The following is a 21,716-nucleotide window of genomic DNA, read 5'->3' as shown; positions in this document are numbered from 1 at the left end:
ACATATATATATATATATATATATATATATATATATATTTTTATATATATATTATAAAGTGAATTATGATGAATTCTTAGAATTTGAAATTTACATTGTACAAAATAAAAAATACCTCAAAAAGTGTTAAAAAGTTTATTATTGTACGGTATATATAATAAGAAAGCTTTCCTATTTTTTTGTGATATTATTTCTAAGTTATAAGGAGGACTTATGAATAAATTTCAAATCAAGGCTATTTCAAATACTAATTTTGATGAAAATAAGTGAAGTAAATTATATAAAAACCGAAAAATAAATAGAATTGCTAGCATTACAGCTAAATCGATGCTTAATAGAATATTTTAATACTAATATCTTTGTATATGCAATTTTAACATGTTCGTAACTATTTCGCAATAGAGTTTAGAAAACACTATTTAAACCTGAAAACTCATTATTATAGAGGGATACTCTTTGTTTATAGTGTGTTATTTACAACTGAAGGTTTGAAAGGATAAAAGGATTTCAGACATTTGCCATCTTTATACGTGACTAAAGGCATAAAACAACGTTTGGAGGATTGCAATCTATCCTCTTCGACTTTTTATATCATTCTGCTTTCCTTTTAGGTATATTTTGAATACAAAATCAGACTATTGCAACTGTCCTCATGGCAGTACTTTCCGAAAATCTTGTATATCCCACCAACATGACGCAAAGGGCCCAAACAACACCCTTGTTGAAAAATATATACAGGATGTTAATAAAATCCCGCCTAGACTTGATAACTACCGAACAATTACAGCTTATGCAATAAAACTTGGTAAATCATTACTATACCTATAAATCTGCTTTTTGATGTCAATACCATATTTTTGTCATGTAAGGGATATGGGCAATTATGGGCCACAAGAAAATCTTAAATGACAGAATAGGTTGAGTAAAACATTAAATTAAAGGTTTTCATTAGTAGAGTAAAGCCATTAATCCAACCTCAAAAGTGAACCTATTTAATAAAATTACGCTAGTTAAAAGTTTGAAACATTTGCAATGTTGGTCCTCCTTTATAGGGTTTAATATTCTCGTCTTGGCTCAAGTGAAAACTGGATTTTAAAAGTAGGCTTTTAGATAGTGACTCTACCTCCAATAGACGATGTTCTACAAGGAGTTTAGTAAAAATATTGATGCAAGGATAGCAAAATATTTACATTATTTTAAAGTATAATGTGAGATTTACTTCAAGTAAAGTCCAAAGGCCATTCTAAAAATAAAACCCTGTTATTTTAATAACTGATACAACATTTTTCTCTTTGTCATTTATCTATGCTAAACAACCTCGTTAAAGTGATGTACATCTTAAGCTATGGTTACGTTAAATCTTTTATACCACACCTTGTAGACTGTCCTCCATTGGATGTGAAGTACCCTGTATTCATTTCTCTTTGACAACTAGAACTAAGACAAGATTATTAAGCCATCTAAAACAGGACCTGTATTATAATGTTTCAAAGTTTAAACCAGCTTAATTCTTTTATTCAAGAACCTTTTGAGGTCGGATTTGCGTCATTTTAATCTACTAATAAAGGCTTTAAATTGACGTAGTACTCGAATCCTTTCATTTACAATTTCCTTTTGACTCCTTGAGGGACATTTCCCTGACATCATACAAAAACGGTTTCTTCACGAAGTACATACGTTTATAAGTGCAGTAATAATATACGAAGTTTTATTGATTTACCTGTAATTGATCGGGCTTTATCAAGCCCGCGTGGGACTTTTTTTATAAAACACGATTTTAGAAAACTATAACTATCCCAAGAAAAGGTCAAATAGGTTGAACCTTGCTAAAACTGTATCTTGTAAATATTTTGGCTAAGCTTTTTGCCCAGCTTGTTATACCATTCTTTCCATTATGGAGGCCGCTCAAACTTAAAAAAGAAATTAAAGTTCCATTAATTATGAACCTATAAATCTTTAATTTTCATTTTTTTACTCACCAATGTTAATATCATTTTTGGAGGCATGATTTTAGAAAATCCGTGTTTAAGGATTATGTATATTATATCTAAATGTAGCAATCACCTACCCCTATGACATGTCTGCTAGTGTTTTTTAAATCCACAATTACGGAGATGCTAAAGAGGCTGCCACCACCGATTAAGAGATTTCTCAGTTTTATTTCAGTGTCCTGGAAGTTCCAGCCGATCTCACTCCAGTTACCCAGCACAGGCCATCCTCCAGCAGCCTGGAGTCTTGAGACAGCGTGACTGACGCCTCTGTCATTAATCTTTTCTGAAGCATTGAAAATCATTTACAAGTGTCACTAAATAAGGAAGGTGTGTTTCTATGCATTACTGTCGCATCTCTGACCATTTCGCAGAGGAAACAATAATAAAAAAATTCAATCCAAAATTTGAACCTTTTTCAGCTAAATTTAAAAGAGATTTAAAAACGAAAGTATTAAAATTCTTAACAGATTCCTCTAAAAAGAACACTTAGAGGAAGCATTCATTGCATTCAATAACTGGCTTAATTATTAATTAAATATCACTTGCCTATATAGAATGATAAAGGAGCGATCTCAAAGAAAGAGTAATACATGGATTACTCAGGATATTCTCTACTTCAGAGAAAGGCTCAAATTTTACCATTCAGTTATTTAAATTCTAATAACGAAAATTAAAAAAAAATTATATTTTGTAGAACATTTCAACAAAATTATCGCAAGGAAATAAAAACAGCTAAAGCACGGGATGTTGAACAAGAAATAGAGAACGCAAAACAGTTTTCATAAAATGCGTTAAATTACAAACAAACCACTCAAAACAATGAAATCCGAAACTAAAAATGGGCGGTAAATTAACAGACGAACCCTTTCTAGTGCCTAGCGAATTCAATATTTTTTTCGACTGTGGCTGTATCAAGCACATCTTTCATTTGTGACAACCATATTGAAAATTTAGTAGTGAGACCGGTCTCTTCCATGGTTCTGTTCCCTGTAGGGGAGGTGGAGATGGCAGTCGTCTTGAGGGACCTCAAGACGAAGAAGTCCAGCGACATAAACAGAATGTCAGTATGGCTGATCAAGCGTTGATGAAGCACATATTGACACCACTTTCTGAACTGATAAAACTGTCCTTCGGCCAAGGCGTTTTCCCTTCGGCTTTGAATACAGCAAGAGTGGTTTCGATCTCTAAAAAGGATTATCCTTGCATCGCAAGTAATTATCGTCCTGTTTCCATTCTTCCGGTCATGAGCAAAATTTTCGGAAAGGTTTTCTTGAACGGTTTGAAATTCTTAAATCCCGAGCAATACAAATTAATGAAAAACAAATCGACTAATGATGCAGTAACAAAACCCATTGACTGTTTTTTTATGGCTTGAAGAGGCGAGAACAAGTGCTCAGCATATTTCTCGACTGTGTGCATCATGGGACACTGTTGCATTAGTTATGGACATGTGGTTTCCGAGGTCAGCCGCACAAATGTCTTTCGTCATACGTCAGTGGCAGAGATCAGTGTGTGTAAATCGCAAACACCCTGTCAGGCAAAGTAAAAATTACGTACGGTGTTCCGCATGATTCAATTTTGGGGCCCATACTTTTTCTCATTTACGTCAACAGATTGAATTCATCAATTCAAGATTGAGAGGCGATTCAATATGCGGACGATAAGACTCTCTGAATCAGATCAAATACGAAACAAGATTTTGAGATCAGAGCCTTTATTGAACTAAACGCATGCATCAAGCACTTTTCAAATATAAATCTGAAAACTAACTATGCCAAAACTAACGTAATCAAATTTTGTCTCCGTCAACAAGAAGACGAATACAGACCAATTGTGATGGCGGATGAAGCTATCCTAGATGAAGCCGAATCCACCAAGTTTCTGGGGATGTACCTAAACCGGGGACTGACCTGGAGCGATCACATTGACAGAGTTGGGCTCAAAGGTTGCCTCAGGCACTTATGTCTTACGCAATCTAGCAAAATTTTGCTCGTTGGATGTACTGAAAACATCCTACTTTGGCATAGTACATCCACATTTGACCTACGGTTTGAGACTATGGGGCAGCTATCCTAAATACAAATTTGATAAAGTATTTAGAACACAAAAAAGTTGTAAGAATAATTTCGAAAATAAAACCCAGTGATGCGTGTAAAGTTGCCTTCGGGGAGCTTGGATATTTTATCTTACCCAATCTCTATACAAACACGCTGAGTTTAAATATTATTAGTATCAACATAAGATATGGAACTTCAATGATATCTTGTATTGTTTATTGTAAGTGAAATTATAAGCTACAATTTTATTAATAATCCAAACATTTTAATTTACCAAAAACTCAAAAAAATTATTATTAAAATGTTCTTAAGACTATTGATACAGAATATAAAGACTTCACTGTAATTAAATTAATTATACAACTAAATACAGAAGGCCAAAATAAGGTAGCACTTACTTAATTACCGAATACTTACTTTCGTCCAAACAGATAGAAAACAACTGTTTCATTGATTTATAAGGATGTGGCTCAGTGGGTGACGAATTCTCGAGGAGCATATTCTTCAATAGTTTACTTAATGCATCGTCAACTTGAACAAACACACCGTTTTCTACCTATAATAACACTATTCTCATGAGTAAAAGTATCGAATATATTTACATTTTTATTTGAGATATGTATGATAAAACAAATAGTTAGTAACAATTAGTACGACACTGCTTTTCGTTAAATACTCGTCTACAATAAAGATGACCCTTATGACAAATTTGTAAGATACAATTAGTACGATTATTAAAATATTGTTCAAAGACCATACATACTGAGATATATACATCCCAAATTCAAAAGTAAATAATGCACTACTTACCCCTGTAGAAGTATCCAAAAAATTTTACACTCTATCACTGTATGTATATTAAGTTGTGTTAGATGTTACATGTAACATAGCCTTATGTGTGTTAGTGCACACGCACATGCGTGCGTTCTAACACAGCTTCACTCATACACGGGCATCACTGTATGTATATTAAGTTGTGTTAGGTGTTACATGTAACATAGCCTCATGTGTGTTAGTGCACACGCACATGCGTGCGTACTAACACAGCTTCACTCATACACGGGCATCACTGTATGTATATTAAGTTGTGTTAGATGTTACATGTAACATAGCCTGCGTGCGTACTTGTACCATAGTTCTAATTCTTTATGCTGAATCGCGGTAGGAAGTAGGCTCCTGTTAACTAGACGTGGTGCGTGGACATTGTTTGTTCAGTTGGACCGGTAATCAGCTGATCGGTCTACGTTCCGACCCGGCAAGCCTGGAGAGGGAGAGAAGTAGTCAGTCCAGTCTTGAAGCCACGACGAGAAGGTGTACCGGTCGAGTTAGATGCTGAATTTCTTTCTCTAACCCTATAGTTGGGATTTAGAGTAATTATTTATCGCGTGTAAATTCAAGTTCAAGTATTTAAATCTTTAGTGCGTTTAATTTTCTGATCTGCCTCCGTAATCTTCAAAGTAGTAAGTCCCGTACCAGCGTATAGTTAATATCTTTTATTTTATAATACTGTAATTAAAATTTCTAAAGTTTCCCATCTTTCAGAGTCTGAAAATTTAATTCAATTTTTGAAGTATTGTGAATTAAATTTTGGTCATAAAGTAAATATCAAGTTTTGTGTTATATTAATTTTGAGTATTTTGAGAAGAGAACTTTTTATTTTGTTTTGTTAATTTAAACCATTTTTGGAGAAGTATACATTTTTAGTTTAATTTTAATTTTAATACCTTTTAATCAGACTCTTAATTAGATTTGTTCGATTGAGTGACATTTGAAGAAAATTGAATCAAAAGTTTGTAAACTTTGTAAACTTTTGGGTGAACTTAAATTTCGGAATAAAGCAAGTATTTCCGAAAAGTTGTTTAATTTATAAAGTATTTGCTCCATATAAATTTAAAATATATGTGCTATAAAAACGGTACATAATTTGCGCCAATCTGCTTTTTCTTTTTGAGCATAAACTTGTACAACAGGTTATTTACAGGAAAGAACTTGTAAACTGGTATAAACTTGTATAATTCATGAAAGTGTGTGTAACTTGTATAAGACTTGTATGAACTTGAACATTGTGTATAAACCTGCATAATTTTGTGTAGTGAGTAAGACTTAGGACTTAGAATAATATTGTGAGTTTGGAATATTCGATTTATTTTAAGAAAATTATTTTAAAATAAAAATGGAGCTAGCGCATGTGGATCTGTTGCTCAAAAAGGAATTAATATTTGAAATAAATTTTAGGGGCGGAAATACTTTCGAAAACGACACTATGTGAATGTTAGGAAAATGTGAAGGTCCACTTTGAAATTTAATATTAGGGACAGGGCTTGTAATCTGAAAGGGGGTTATAAAAATAATTATGGTTATGAAAGGTCAATAACAATGAGGGCAGGAGATAGGATTATTGTGAAAGTTTCCTGTGTAAATATAAAAAGGTCCGGATGTGCCTATGCCCCTGCCCGTTGTAAGAGTATTTGTTAGTAAGAGTCCGTATCGTAAAGTTTTATTACAAGTGAACCCGATAAGTGAAAGCGAAGTGACTCTGATAAGTGAAAACTAAGTGGGCCCGATAAGTGAAAGAGTTTATGACACGGCAGTAAAGATAGGACTGGGCAATATGATTGAATATTTTCATGTTAAATGCTTATCAGAAATAACAAGGAAATATTGATCCTGGTAAAATGTCTTTTTTGGTTCTAAAAGTAAAGATAGGTTGTTTTTCTTTAAAGGTGCATATTTCAAAATTAAAATTTAAATTTAAATACAAAATTTGAAAAATGTGAAATTTGAAAACTCAATAAACATTAGCCCGGGGCAAAGGTCAGTATGTTTTATTTTCAGCACAATTATATTGTCGAAAAGGAATTGAAGATGGGTCTAAAACAATAAAATTGGCAATATAATTTATTTCTAAATTAACTTCAAGAATTGATTATATAATTATGTATTAATTTGGCCCAAAACACAAAACAAGTTAAGTATGAGAGTCCAGTAGTTAATTATAATAATACAAATAAATATTGGAATATAAAAGGGTGATGTGACGACGTTTTTATTTCAGCAATTGTATGGCTAAGATGAGAAGTCATAATATAAAATGCCAGTGTAAGTGTGTGATAGGAGTGTTGTTGTAAACCATGTAATTTTCAGGGACAATGAATGGCATTAATGGTGTATGAAATTAATACACAGAGGTATTGTGATATATCATGAGATATATTTCTTCCCTGTTCCTTCAAATGTAGAAGGACAGGGTAATTTTGGTAATGTTGTGGTGTTGTTGTCCCCTGTTCCTTCCAATAGAGAAGGACAGGGTAATATTTTTTGGTATACAATGAGTTGTATTGATAGTGATATTTCTTCCCTGTTCCTTCAAATGTAGAAGGACAGGGTAATATTGTTTTTTATCACTATATGAGGTTTATTGTGTATAAACAATTGATTATTGTGCCATTGTAATCCCTGTAAATTGATTGTATTGTATTGTAATTAACAACATCTGGTAATGGTTTACATTCGTGACACTGGCGCAGGCGTACAATAAGAACACCGTGAAAGACTGACAGCCATACAATTATACGGAGGGAATATTTTGTAAAAGGATTGTCCTCCAAGAGCTCAATGCCTCGCTGGCTGAAATTGTTATTAGATTGGAGGAGCAGGTAGCAGTGCTATTAGCGAACCAGAGCCAGCCAACCACGAGATCAACGAGGCCGCCGCACTGCACCGGCCGCACAATCATTGGAGAAGCTACCTGCCTCGACTCCTCACCTACCACATCCCTCTGCGATGGCTACCTGGGGAGCCACACTGGACGTCGGACACTCCTACCACATCACCCCTCGGACTACACATCACAGCCTCCACGTAGTGATAAGTACAAAAGAATTGTTATTTAAAAGTGTGCATGTGGAGGGATATTATTGTACTTAGTCCGGGATGAGTGTTTAAAGGTTTAGGTTCCTACCGTGATTGCAGCTTCGGGCTAGGGAAAATATGTACCATAGTTCTAATTCTTTATGCTGAATCGCGGTAGGAAGTAGGCTCCTGTTAACTAGACGCGGTGCGTGGACATTGTTTGTTCAGTTGGACCGGTAATCAGCTGATCGGTCTACGTTCCGACCCGGCAAGCCTGGAGAGGGAGAGAAGTAGTCAGTCCAGTCTTGAAGCCACGACGAGAAGGTGTACCGGTCGAGTTAGATGCTGAATTTCTTTCTCTAACCCTATAGTTGGGATTTAGAGTAAATATTTATCGCGTGTAAATTCAAGTTCAAGTATTTAAATCTTTAGTGCGTTTAATTTTCTGATCTGCCTCCGTAATCTTCAAAGTAGTAAGTCCCGTACCAGCGTATAGTTAATATCTTTTATTTTATAATACTGTAATTAAAATTTCTAAAGTTTCCCATCTTTCAGAGTCTGAAAATTTAATTCAATTTTTGAAGTATTGTGAATTAAATTTTGGTCATAAAGTAAATATCAAGTTTTGTGTTATATTAATTTTGAGTATTTTGAGAAGAGAACTTTTTATTTTGTTTTGTTAATTTAAACCATTTTTGGAGAAGTATACATTTTTAGTTTAATTTTAATTTTAATACCTTTTAATCAGACTCTTAATTAGATTTGTTCGATTGAGTGACATTTGAAGAAAATTGAATCAAAAGTTTGTAAACTTTGTAAACTTTTGGGTGAACTTAAATTTCGGAATAAAGCAAGTATTTCCGAAAAGTTGTTTAATTTATAAAGTATTTGCTCCATATAAATTTAAAATATATGTGCTATAAAAACGGTACATACTAACACAGCTTCACTCATACTGTATGTACAGTATTATCACGTATTAGGGTATACTAAAATTATACAACAGGGGCAATTTCACACCGCATTAAAACTAATATATCTTCTTATTTGTTTACACAATAAATGCCTAATCGTTTCGGATATTATCCCTCATAGTTTAAGCTTAGTGATATGGAATATAATTTTTTCTGTCAAATGCCAGTATTTTTGTAATCGCATATTTTTAAGTTTGAATGCAAACCTAAAGTGACTGACAAAGATAACATTTCAAAATATCTCTAACCTTTATTTAAATCATTGTATAACATTTAGGTGGTTTACTTACAATAATAAAAAACAGATTAATCCCTAGTATTAAACAGTTTTAACATTTCTACCATTTATATAATATTATTTCAAGAATAAATAACATACCTTATCATCTTGTATCACTGCGGTGCGAAGGAATTTACCACAAGCAAATCTGTAGAAGTCATCGCACGGTCTGACAGAGGGGTCCATGTGGTCCAGTATTCTCTGAGCTGTTGACATACTCCTTATCGTGGAATATACAGAATAGAATGTACACAGGCGTGTACAATTATATAGAGTAGTTTACATAGAGATTAGTCACATACATACGTCTTAAAACCTATATTTTATCATTTAATGCCTTCTTCTCTATATTAACATATTTTTGATAAAAATTCGACATTTTAATTTGAGAATTTTGATAACTTTGTTCTTTGAAATATATAGTTATAACGAATTTTCAACTCAAAAACAATGTTTTAACATTTGTGTGATTACCTATGTTTGTTAGTGACGGCAGTATGAAAATAATTGTTTAGGAGGATTTAATAATTTATTTATTTATCAACTATAGTATACCTTTTTACAGATATGGATTTTAATATGGCAATATAAATTATAGAAAAACAATACAAGAGTGTCAACAAAGAATAAAATAATAACTTGTTGCAAGCACGCCAACCAACATGTGAAATTATAAGGCTATAAACAAGGATTGAATAAATAATGGTAATAAGAGGAAAATCATATAAATAATAATAACAATAACAGTATTAACAATAATAGCAGTGGATAACATAACAGTAACAAAGAACCAACGTAAACGTACATAAACATAAAGCAACAAGTAAGCTCATGATAATAAATAACATGGATAGACTATATCAGGTATCATAATTAACAATAACAACACATAGAACAACAAAATATAGATTTTAAAGTTTACAACACGTTAAGAAATAATATAACGACCTAGAACGTAAGTTGATCAGACGAGGGATTGTGCTGTGGTAGGCATACGCGATTTCATGCTGATGTTTGATCAAAGTCTGCATCAGGCGAGTTTTCTGCGGAATGTGGATTTTGATCAGCTGAAGGAGCTCGGGGCAGTCAAATAAGTCATTAACAACCTTGAATAGGAAAATCAGATCCAAAGCAATTCTTCTGGAAGAGAGGGAGATGACACTATGCTGATTAGCAATTTCATGGACGTTGACATCAGAATAATTAACACCACTCCTAACACCTATCAAACAAATAAAGCGTCTCTGTACATTAGCAAGTGAACAGCAATGTTCAATCCGATAAGGTGCCAAATCACAGACCCATATTCTAATATAGGGCGCATAAGTTTCACGTACAGTAACTTGATGGTACCAGGTGAAAAATCATTCCTTGGTGCATGAGCAATAAGTACTGTATTCACCTTAGCGTACATAAGTGATATTTGCTCTCCTGGATGAAGGCTAGGTGAAAATCACATCCCCAAGTCCCTCACAATAGTGACCCTCTTTAGCAGGCCTCCATGCAGATGGTAATCAAAAGTAAGTAAAAGATTTAGATCTACCAAACGTCATCACTTGATACTTGGCCGCATTCAACCGCATAGCGTTCTCCTCACACAACAAAACAACATTATTCAAGTTAGCTTGAAGAGAATACTGCTATCGAAGTAATAACACATCCTGGAAGATCTTTACATCATCTGCGAACATTAGAAACTTGCAGTTCAAGAAAGAGCCTGCTAATGTCATTTACGAGCTCGTATTACTTATTAAGATAAGGTTAGCTATGTTTCCAAACAAGAGACCACTCAATGTACCATTTTATTGTCTGTATTAGTCACAAAAATACTCATTTTTGATTTCTTATTTGTTTGATTACTGATGTTTGTTGATATTAACAATAGGGAATAATTACTCATGATTACTTATTGGGGTGAGGTTAGTTTCGTTTCCAATGATGTTGAAAAATTAAAATAAATCACCAAAAATTCATATAAAATCTGTAAACATTTCCAAAATATGGAAGTATAATGGACCCCCTGATCTCACTTGAGAGAACGTTATTGAAACATTTTTGTTGAGAATATATTTTTGCGATAATAGCAGTTGGTTGCAGAATTCTATTACTATTGTATATATGATTAAATTTTTATTATTTCTTAACTACTACGTACAAAAATATTGCTCTTTTAATTTTTTTATACAGAGATTAGTTATTTTATATGGTTGAAAAGGACTTTTTTACACTGTAATATACTTATTTTGTATATGATTAACTGATAGACTACGTTTAAAGTGATTTCAGAAGGAGCTAAAATCACTGATGAATTTTTAAGGACAGATACCTTAAGGCACTTATGTAAGCAAAGGCTTCACAATCTCTAATTTATTTTAATCGTAGTGTCATGATAGTTGTAAATGACATTCAAATTTCCAAACAATACAAATAATAATAGTTCTACATCTAAAAATACAATACAAAACTATTAAAAACTAAAATGGGTTTAAAATACTACTCTACCATATTTTTGATCAAAATGTGTCTTACCAGTCCGTATACATCCATCTGTTACACACACCGATCGATTTGATTTACCTGTAAATAACAACTTTTTAAAATCGTATTTGTAAGTTTCAATAATGCATTTACATTTTAATCGTGTTGATAAAAAAAATTATTATATTTGACGATTGGTAGATATCAGCTATTACCATGAGTACATTGCAATTGAACTATTTAACGTAAATTTACGTTATGTCTTCATAATAAATCCTCTTTTTTAACTACAGCCATTTTACCAGTTCTTAGTGGAATTCATTCCATATTATAAAACATCTATTTATCAATATTGTAGCTACAATTTTGTCAATAAATGTCAATTTTCTTACGATAAAATATAAAAATGTCATTGTTCATTTTATTACTTAGCACGAAATTTCAAAGTATGATATCTTGCTTGCAATTTCGATATCTAAGAGCACTTAAGCTCATTAACTTCCAGTTTAAAACCATGACGTCTCGGAGTGCATAATATCTACGTCCGAGAAGAATGAATGTGCACAGGATCGCGATTTCAAAATATTTCATTCTTACAGCGTAGAAATTCAATGTTTGATAATGCTTTGTTGGCGGCTTAGAACACGGCATCTTGATGTCTCCGTGTGCAGAAATCTACGTATTAAAGTACGGATGTTGATGTCGCACAGGAGTGCACATCTTACAAGTCTTAGATCGTGTGAACTTCATGTCCATAAAGCAGAATTTTTACTTCCTAGAACGTCAATCATTGATGTCTCGGAGTGCAGCGGTTTTAGCTTCTAGCACACAATCGTGTCTATCAAGAAAACAACGCATTCTTAATATGCAGTCATATAAACATAATAATACTTGTACTACAAGATTACTATAATAATTACAGGCTCTTCAAGAACCAAGCAGTTTTTTAATATACCCCATGTGATAAAGTTGGTAAGCTTGTAAGGAACCAATCACGAATTTAGCGGTCAAGGTTCATCAAGATAGCGTGAGTCCCATCTCTTCTCTCTTAATACCCTTACCTGTGTTGAGAGTATTTTCTCTGGTATTCTCCTTCATAAGATCTTAAAGTATCTTAAGAATAATTAAAAATAATATCTTAAGATATTCAGAATGAATTTAAAATCTTTCATTCGAGAGGACGTAAATATCAGGGTTCTTTTTATCATTCTATAATATATAAGGCAATATTTTTGTAATTATAAAATGAAAAACATAAAAATTAAGATACCAAAATTTTACTAAACTTTCAGTTATTTTCAAGTATTGCATGTGACCTTCCCACTACCAATGGACCTTTAATGCCTCTGATCGACGCTCCATGCTCAAACCAAAATGTTAAGACCTCTGTAGTAGACATTTAAAATGTAAATTCTGATTCTGGTTATGGAAATTCCCATGACACTTCCACATTAATATTTTTTTTTAATCAGAAACAATCCATGCCAGATGCTGAAAAATTGGTATTCCTATATTTCTCTTTATTTGTAAGTTTTCTGGCCTCTTAACCTCTCAGACATTGGAGGTCTCATAATATCCCAGTCTCTGTCATCCCCGCGGCTTCAGAATCAGAATAATGTATTCACATAATAGAACTCAATGTTTTTCTGTGCAAGTCTAAACAAAACAAAAATAAGGAATAACTGCACAAAAGTTATTAAACAAGAGGTTTTACAATAAATTATGCCATTTATAAGTAAACAGATTACATTTTTTTAAGAGTATTATTTAAATATAAACATTTTAAAAGTATCTTTACTACTAAACACAGGTATCACAAAAGAGACATGAGTATCACGAGAGTTCTTTTGAAAATGTAGAAAGCTTTCCGGTTTCCCGATCAAATAAGCCGTTAAATCCCTTTTAAAACTGTTTAAATTTGTTTGCATCTGGATTAAACTTGGAATTAAATTGTACAGTTTAAGAAAAAATATTAAATAGACTTTTTGACAACGTTGAGTCTTAATCTGACTGAAAATAAGTCATTTATGTCTGTTATGATTATTGTATAAATGTAAAAACAGATTTGTATTTTGAAAAAGAAACATTGTAAAGTGGAAAGAGAGATGAAACCAAAGTTTATGACCCCACGAAAACGCTCTCTACAGCTTTCATCTGGTCTATTTCCCCACACAATCCTAACTTTGCCGGACACAAAAGTAGAAAGGCGCCTCAGGAGGAACGAATTTTAATTTAGCTGCTTGGATCATATATTATCCTTACAAAGGATCAAAATCAAGATGGTCCCCTAAAAAGAACTTAGACAAAAAGTTATATTTATTGGATTGTCACCTAATTTATAATTATTGTGAACATTTTAAGATGTTCGGAAATAAAATTCAACAGCATTTGTTTTACAAAAGTTTAAGAACAGGGTAATGATCAGAACCAGTCGCAAAATTAAGACGACATGGATGTAAACTGTTCTAACAGAGATCTAAAGTGACAGTTCTTTACAAAAAAGGTGTTATCATCCTAGAAAATAGTGACGGAAGGTTTCATGTTCCTGGTAAACGGCTCTCAATATATTTTGGAACACCATCAATGGGGAAAATTAGATGTTAAAGTATAGATCCCTGAAACACAGGTAATTATTACGAATTTTAACGCATTTCCCCAGAAAGTAAGTTTAAAAATAGTAATTGTTGTTCCAATCCATAAAATCTATAACTTTCAAAAGATTGAGCATAGGAGAGAGTTCAGAGACAGAAGAGAACTTATAAACCTTGATTATTAAGATCTTAAGAATTTGCTAATTTTTAATAAAATAAATGTTCGTGTGATTTAATTGCGGCTTGTGTGTGGCCTCCTAGGAGCTACAAGAAATTTATTTATAACAAGCAGCTTCTTGCAGCTTTTACATTTGACAGTTTCTGGCCATGGGAATTCTCATTCTGCAGGACCTTCCACTTTTGGGCAGGTTTCTGTTAACTCCAGGCTTTTTAAAACTCTTCAAATAAAATATATCAAATCTATGATTAGTTTCATAGAAAATTCATACCAATTGTAGTTCAAAACTGCAATTATAAAGCTTGTAGAAAACATTGTTTACCTGTGCTTCTATCCCACCTTCTGAAAAGGCTCCAAAACTCCGTGTTCGGATATACTTGGTTAAAGGCTATACAAAACTACGAATTCAGAGTATTTGTACATATAATATTATGGAGTTAGGGATTCATCTAATTCTCACAGAAGGCTTGGGAAAATACCGTTAGTGGACACTAATCAAACTAAACGTTCGATAATGTTGTTTAAAGTAACTTATATCCTAAAGACGTTTGTAGTATTTGAGTATTGGTTTTATAGCTTCACTTCATTAGTTCCAAATCAGGTTTTGAGCTATTCATGTTTATTACTTGTCCTAATAGAACATTCTCTTGTCAATTTAGCCTGCAATCTAATCAAACTAAAATGTGTCCAGAGTAACTTGTATACTATATATCTGTACCCGATAGATGTCTATAAAAGCTGTGTGTAAAAGATTTTTCCTGGGAGCTCTACCTCCTTCGCTTCAAAAACTGTTTCGACGAGTAAATGGCGTTCTCGATCATATATAAATATATGTTCATAATGGACTAATTTAAAACATATAAATTTTGCAGACAGCCTTTTATAGAAATATATTTGAGAGATTTGAGACATTAATGTGATCAAATCTACTTCCGTTTTTAGTTCTAAGATCAGAAAGAATGGTTACATATATCTAATACGATTTCAATTACAGCAATTACCTACGTTTGTAACTTTTTTTATTACGTCATAATGCTATTACGACAATTACTTGTATCTTTAGCGGTTTTAAGTAAACACCTTTAACAATTCCTCAATTTTAAGAACACTTCAATTTGTATATGATCTATAGAATCTATACAAATCTAAATCTATATAAATCTATAATATTAGCAAACAGTGACTGTGGCTGGGGCCCAGAGAGGTTTACATCAACACACAAGCAGGAGACACCACGCATACATGGATCAGGACCAGCTGCATTTCCACCTTATTATTTATATATAATTTTTTTTATTTTGAATTTTATCCTAAAAGAGAGAGAGAGAGAGAGAAAAAGCATGTATTTAAATACTAGTATTTATGAGTATATCCACTATATAAGAGGTAAGTTAGGGAAACAAGTTGTATAATTTTTTTTTTAAGTTTATATACTCTTAATATATAAACATTTGCAGTACGAAATTGCTTAGGGATTTGACTTTTAAGGCCTCGGCCTTATCATTACAAACCGAGAGAGGGAGAGAGAGAGAGAGAGAAATGAACTCAAAATTTACTTCCAATCTAGATTTTTACGACAATCTGTTGTTATGGAAAATTATCATTGAGTAACTGAAGAATATTGTTCACACAATATGTTTTAAGATTTATCTACTTATTGAAGAAGATTGAATGCTTTAGAGAAATGATCAAATATCCACAGAAACAGTCGTGTATTATAAGACGGATCCAGCGGGAGACAAGTAGTAAACAACGAGCTCTAATGTTTCCCCAGTGGCACCCGAGATAAACAATCTCTTGTCCGAGCACGGATCATCGGGATTATCCGGATAAGCGGATTGCCTTTATCTCATATATCCAGTTGCTCAGGTAGTTTAAAATTGATGGGATCAGAATTTCTATGTTTAATTTGAAAAAAATATTTTTGTCTTTTACAAATAGTTTTTAAGTTGCCGTATGTCCAATGAACCATCTTCCTATGCTCAGCTTCAAGTTATTGACTAAATATTTCTAAATGAGTGTTAATAATCTTTTTCGTTTAGTAAGCCCTGTGAAGTCTGTACAAATGTTATTTATGACAAGTTAGCGACCAGTGGCTCTGGCACACATTTACTTAAACGGATATTATTCACCTAATGTTAATACTATTAAATTAAGTATGTAAATATAATACTTCAGGGCTGGTACTCTAAGAAAATTGACTGTAGAGTTGGGTCCAGTTACCAACAATTCGGCATCTCTTTGTTAAATAAGCTATTATATAATTAACAAGTGTGAAATAATATGCTTCATTATAAGTTGCATTGATTTTTGGGGGGAGAGAGAGAGAGAGAGAGAGAGAGAGAGAGAGAGAGAGAGAGATAGAGAGAGAGAGAACATTACTGCACACCTATTTATGGGGGAAGAGCAGAAACTTATTTGGATTTTAAATACAAAGCTACTTTTACATCTTATAGATCATCATTGGAAATTCGTTTTAAGCATGCTAAGTACAAGATTAAATGTTAATTTTACTTTTAAATCTCTTTATCAACTGTTGCTGAATAAGACAATTCTTATAAATACGATTCTTCCCCGTTATAACTTAATTTGCTGACATATTCGTTACTGTGGATTAACGTCTTAAGTTAACTAATACGGTGGTCCAGAGTAATATGATATCTCTAACGTTTATTTATGTAAATTTGACACAAATTTATGTATTATATTCTAATCTAGATGATTAGGTCATTAATAAGCTGAATTATATTGTTCCCCTTGTTTAAAGTGTATATTAATTACTAAACTATCATATAAAATTAGTATTTACCCATTTTTGAATGAAGTAATAATAAAACGATAACCGGAAATCTCACAAACATATTGATCACGAACTAAATTTCTAATACGAAGCTGCCATTAAACTGACACAAAGGTTTCTTTTTGTAAGCTGTAGAACAAGTTTCATTAATATGTCTACGTTTCAGTGCACTAACAGTGTTCGTCGATTGTATACATTTTATAGCTTAATTAATTAGGCAAATCACCTTGTTCTCGCTTTAAAACCAATGGCATATTTATGTTATGCATTGCAATACGTTATTAAATTATTTCTCTTAATATATGTGCAAAAAGGAAAAATGCAACACAACAAACTTAGAATTAATGTGAAATACTTATTCCTGGTATAACACAAATAGACTGTTAAAATATGTGTTGCCTACTTTTGTACCATAGAAAACAAATTTTCTTCTTAGCAACAATTTAAAAATGTATATCCTGCACTTTTAAATACGATATACTTAATATGCTGGTTTCTCATCTCCACTATTTGTTTGAACGCCTGCTATTTAATTCTCCTTATGTAGTAGACTTCTCCAGGTTTTTTCGTAACACATCATTACAATTCGCTCAGCAGCCATGCTCCATCTGTCAATGGGTATTATATAAATCATTACATCTGATTTTTATATTTAACTTATCTGTAACTGCGGTTTGCTTGAAATTTTGAAAAGCAAATTCTGTAACCTACTTAGTTAAAGCACTTATAATGGACTACACATTATGCAGCATTATATGAACGTAAATAGGCATTCAATTTGCATATTACTCGTATTTAATTTTAAATGGTTAAGATGATCAGAATTTAACACGTTCACTGCAACAAATTTATTACAGCGAAAATGTTGAGCGTTCTGTTCGGTCTCACTTAGTGTAGAGTAGAAGTTAAGGTATTAACCACATGTATTATATCTCCACAATAATTTTAAAACAGTTTTAGGGGCAGACTCTTATGCACGCGCGGGGGTTTTGCGCATGTAGGAACATTCAGATGATCGAATGATTACATATCAAACGCCAAAGCAGAGCTTTCCTTCCGCCCCGATCAATGAAATATATACATAGGTCTAAGAAACCTTTACAGTGTCATATATGAATTTGCTTTTTGTTCTGACCAATAGACCTATGCATTTATTACACATATGTAGTTTTCAGAAACCTACTGAAACCTACTTCGGTCACGAAGCGTCCACTTCCGGCCTTTGTTATCTTCTTTGGGTCTAAGGTATTTCCAGTAGGTATTTTACGTAGAATTAGATGACCATGCCTTGTTGTCCTGACTAATATAATAAATGGAATATAAATGCATACGAAGGACTGAGAAGCCTACTACGGTCTAAAAGCTTCAACCTCCGGTATAAGGGGGAAATCCTTACGAAACTTTTTCATCATTTCAAAGTAATCGTTTATAACAGGTATTGAGTTATAGAAGTCTTGTTGTTTTTTTACTGCAGTCTGGAAAATAATGGCTCGTTGAAGCATGATAGTGTCCATTCATTTCATTTTTCTATTAGTCACTAAAAATGCCCTAACACAATTTCAAGTAAGCCACGCATGTTCAAGTAGCTTATATGCAAGCACTCACAGTTTTGATCTTTAAGGTGGTTTTATAACAGTATTTAAATGCTATTACAAATGCAATAAATATGCCAAAGTCGTCACTGGCACAATCTGGAGTAAGAGTTAGATGTTTGCCTTTGCTATCTTTATGACACTACTGATCAAGCACTGCATACTTAAAACGTTCTAAAATTGAAATCTAAACTAGTTTTTCAGCCTTTTTTACTACCTTCAGCTGAAAATGTAAACAGATGTTTAGTGACACTATAATATGGATTATTAAAAGTAAATGTTATCATTACTTTTTCGAATTCTAAAGTTTTCCAGAAAACTTCTGTTCTCTCTCCTAACACAAACCTTCCTCGGACTTCAACGAATATTTAAAATAATAATTAGCCGAATTTTTCCAACCGTTCCGGAGGTTATCGCTTTGCGAAACATGTATTTATTATTTTTTACTGTAAGATACCCTCTTAGTATATTAAGTAATAATTTAATGAACACTATTTGTATTTGTATTCAAAATGCATCACCTTATTTCGAGAACCTCATCTTTATCGAAACCTCCAAAGACGTAGACAAATTATTTATTGAAAATAAATGCGTTGATAAAATGAAAGAGCTAAGAACAATCAATTTCTAAAATAACATCACCAATGCTAGGTTGATATTCTTAGGTATGTGGTTTGGCCTCTTTGTTGCTAAGAACACAAAAGCATAGTGATGATAAAACGGAAACATAAACATGTGGGAATGAAAGAATAATTTTATCTCATAACATTGTGACATACAAAGTCAATGATGTACACTGTTGATATAAAGCGAGCGTGACGTGAGCGTTTCATCCAGATGAATGGTGAAGATGTTTAGGTAATCAGGATTGAAAACAGAAACCACATATGGGAATGTCTGTTACAAGGAGCATCTCTATCCGCTTTTTTGGTTCCTCGAGCTCATTTTACCTACTAGTGAACATGTGTTGTTTCATGCCTTCACCACTCAAGCATCATTTCATACCGATAGGTTGGTGAGCATTATCTATTTAGAAACGTTGTAGACCTCACAAAAATTATTTCGCTATCCAGCCTCAGATATCGGATCTACTAACGTTTACTTCTAGAACCAACTGAATTATAATCAATGAAATTATATTGGTACAAGTTTTCTCCTATAAATATATAGGATATTATTAGATAAATAGTAATTATGATATATATACATATATAAATATATGTATATATATATATATATATATATATATATATATATATATATATAATTATTATCTATAATATTGTTTTTCTATAATAAGTTTTTCTTTAATTACTAATCAAATATTCTCAGTTTTAACGAAAATAAAATATATTTCATAAATCTAATGTATAATATGTACATACAGAATATAACTGCAGTTCTTTTTTTCATTTGACAAAATGTCGCTCCTTTCGACTTAAATTTACAATAAAATAATGCAGTGATTTTTTTCCCCCACTATGAACTAAATTTATAATTAAATTTGAAAATCGAATTTAAGAATTCCCTCAGACTCTTGGGCATCGGATTTAGATTTGTGTTTGTGATACCGTAGATTCAATTTCTGTATGTGACTGTTACGCTCAGTATAACCGATCTTGTATTGTACCGTCTCTCCTCCTTATTCTGTTTGATAAGATCTCGCACAGAACAGTGGCACATAGCAATGGGTATGGTAAAGTTTTAAAAGGTAATTGAACTCTTAATAAATGTATCTATACAATAAACAAATGACTGTAAAATATAAAAGAAAATTTAGATTACCTGTTAAATTAGAAACTTTTCAGAATTGATAACATGGACCTTTACAACTGTATATTAACGTTTCGAATCAGTATTATTACTATAAGGAGTCAGAAAAATTGTGGAAACCATGTATGCATAATTACTCATTAACTGTCCTAAAACTAGAAGAATTGGAAATAATGAAACGAAACTTACTCACTAACTAGTAGGTATGATTGGAGAAGTTAAACAGGGAATTCCACACACGTAGTTTGTCACCTGCCTCACCTCGCGTCGTCACATATCTGGCTGTTAGTCTAGAGATCGTGCCCACAGAACCTAATCTCCCTCTCGCACACCTGACTCTTGTCTTCTAGCCCACTGTAGAAACAAATACGAACATACCCCGATAAGACTGACTCATCATTCCGAATTCCCTCTACAGGTGCTCTACACAGAAGTAATAAATATAATTATATATTTATATTATAAAATGTAATTATAATATTTATTATATATACAGTATATATATATATATATAACTATATAATATATATAATAGAGAGGGACAATATTGTTAATGATCATTATTTTGTCACGCTGACAGTTAATTCGTTAAGCTATTAGCCAGCCACGTTTCAACTCCGCTCCCTTCAACTCACCTGTATAAGCAAACTTGTTTTATTGGCAGTTTCTGTTGATTAAGATGGCTCTCCAAAGTGATGCAAAAATAATTCAAAGGATTAATTCTGTCAACATTGTTTTAAACCTGTTGTAAAAATATTGAAAGTGAACAAAAGCAAAATATCAAAGTAGATTAACAAAAGGTTTTATTAAAGTGTTCTATTTTCCAGTTCAAAAAGTATTTAAGTACTTGAAAATTTTAAAATTGTTTCCTAGTAAGTCGGTATGCACTATATGATGCACCTTTGCCATTTTACATTAAAGTGATCATTTTGCCACTTCAAAATAACGTTCTCACAATCATAAAATGCAATTTGGAAGCGCCTTAGTAGGCTACATCGTTTTGAGAAATGTTATAGAAAAATCAGCTATTTACAATTATATTTTATTTATCTCATATTAACGATAACACACCGTATTTAATTTATCAAAATAAACCGATAGAGACTTTTTTATCAATAAATCCCCAATATAAATGGTTTTATCTCACACA

General features: G+C 32.4%; 1 protein-coding gene across 1 annotated transcript in view; it reads right to left on the bottom strand.

The window, feature by feature from the left end:
- The window catches only part of LOC124354369 (neprilysin-2-like), a 48,074-nt gene extending 30,716 nt beyond the window's left edge, over positions 1 to 17,358 (bottom strand). The window contains exons 1-5 of the mRNA XM_046804772.1: positions 17,211 to 17,358; positions 11,684 to 11,731; positions 9,254 to 9,360; positions 4,466 to 4,604; positions 2,069 to 2,274 (exon numbers count right to left, since the gene is read on the bottom strand). Coding sequence (XP_046660728.1) covers positions 2,069 to 2,274; positions 4,466 to 4,604; positions 9,254 to 9,360; positions 11,684 to 11,731; positions 17,211 to 17,262 — 552 coding nt within the window. The 5' untranslated portion in view covers positions 17,263 to 17,358. The remainder of the gene's footprint in view (positions 1 to 2,068; positions 2,275 to 4,465; positions 4,605 to 9,253; positions 9,361 to 11,683; positions 11,732 to 17,210) is intronic.
- Positions 17,359 to 21,716: the final 4,358 nt, after the last annotated feature.

The sequence above is a fragment of the Homalodisca vitripennis genome, chromosome 2 (genome assembly GCF_021130785.1).
Source record: "Homalodisca vitripennis isolate AUS2020 chromosome 2, UT_GWSS_2.1, whole genome shotgun sequence".
Classification (NCBI taxonomy): domain Eukaryota; kingdom Metazoa; phylum Arthropoda; class Insecta; order Hemiptera; family Cicadellidae; genus Homalodisca; species Homalodisca vitripennis.
This window is presented reverse-complemented; position numbering and strand designations above follow the sequence as displayed.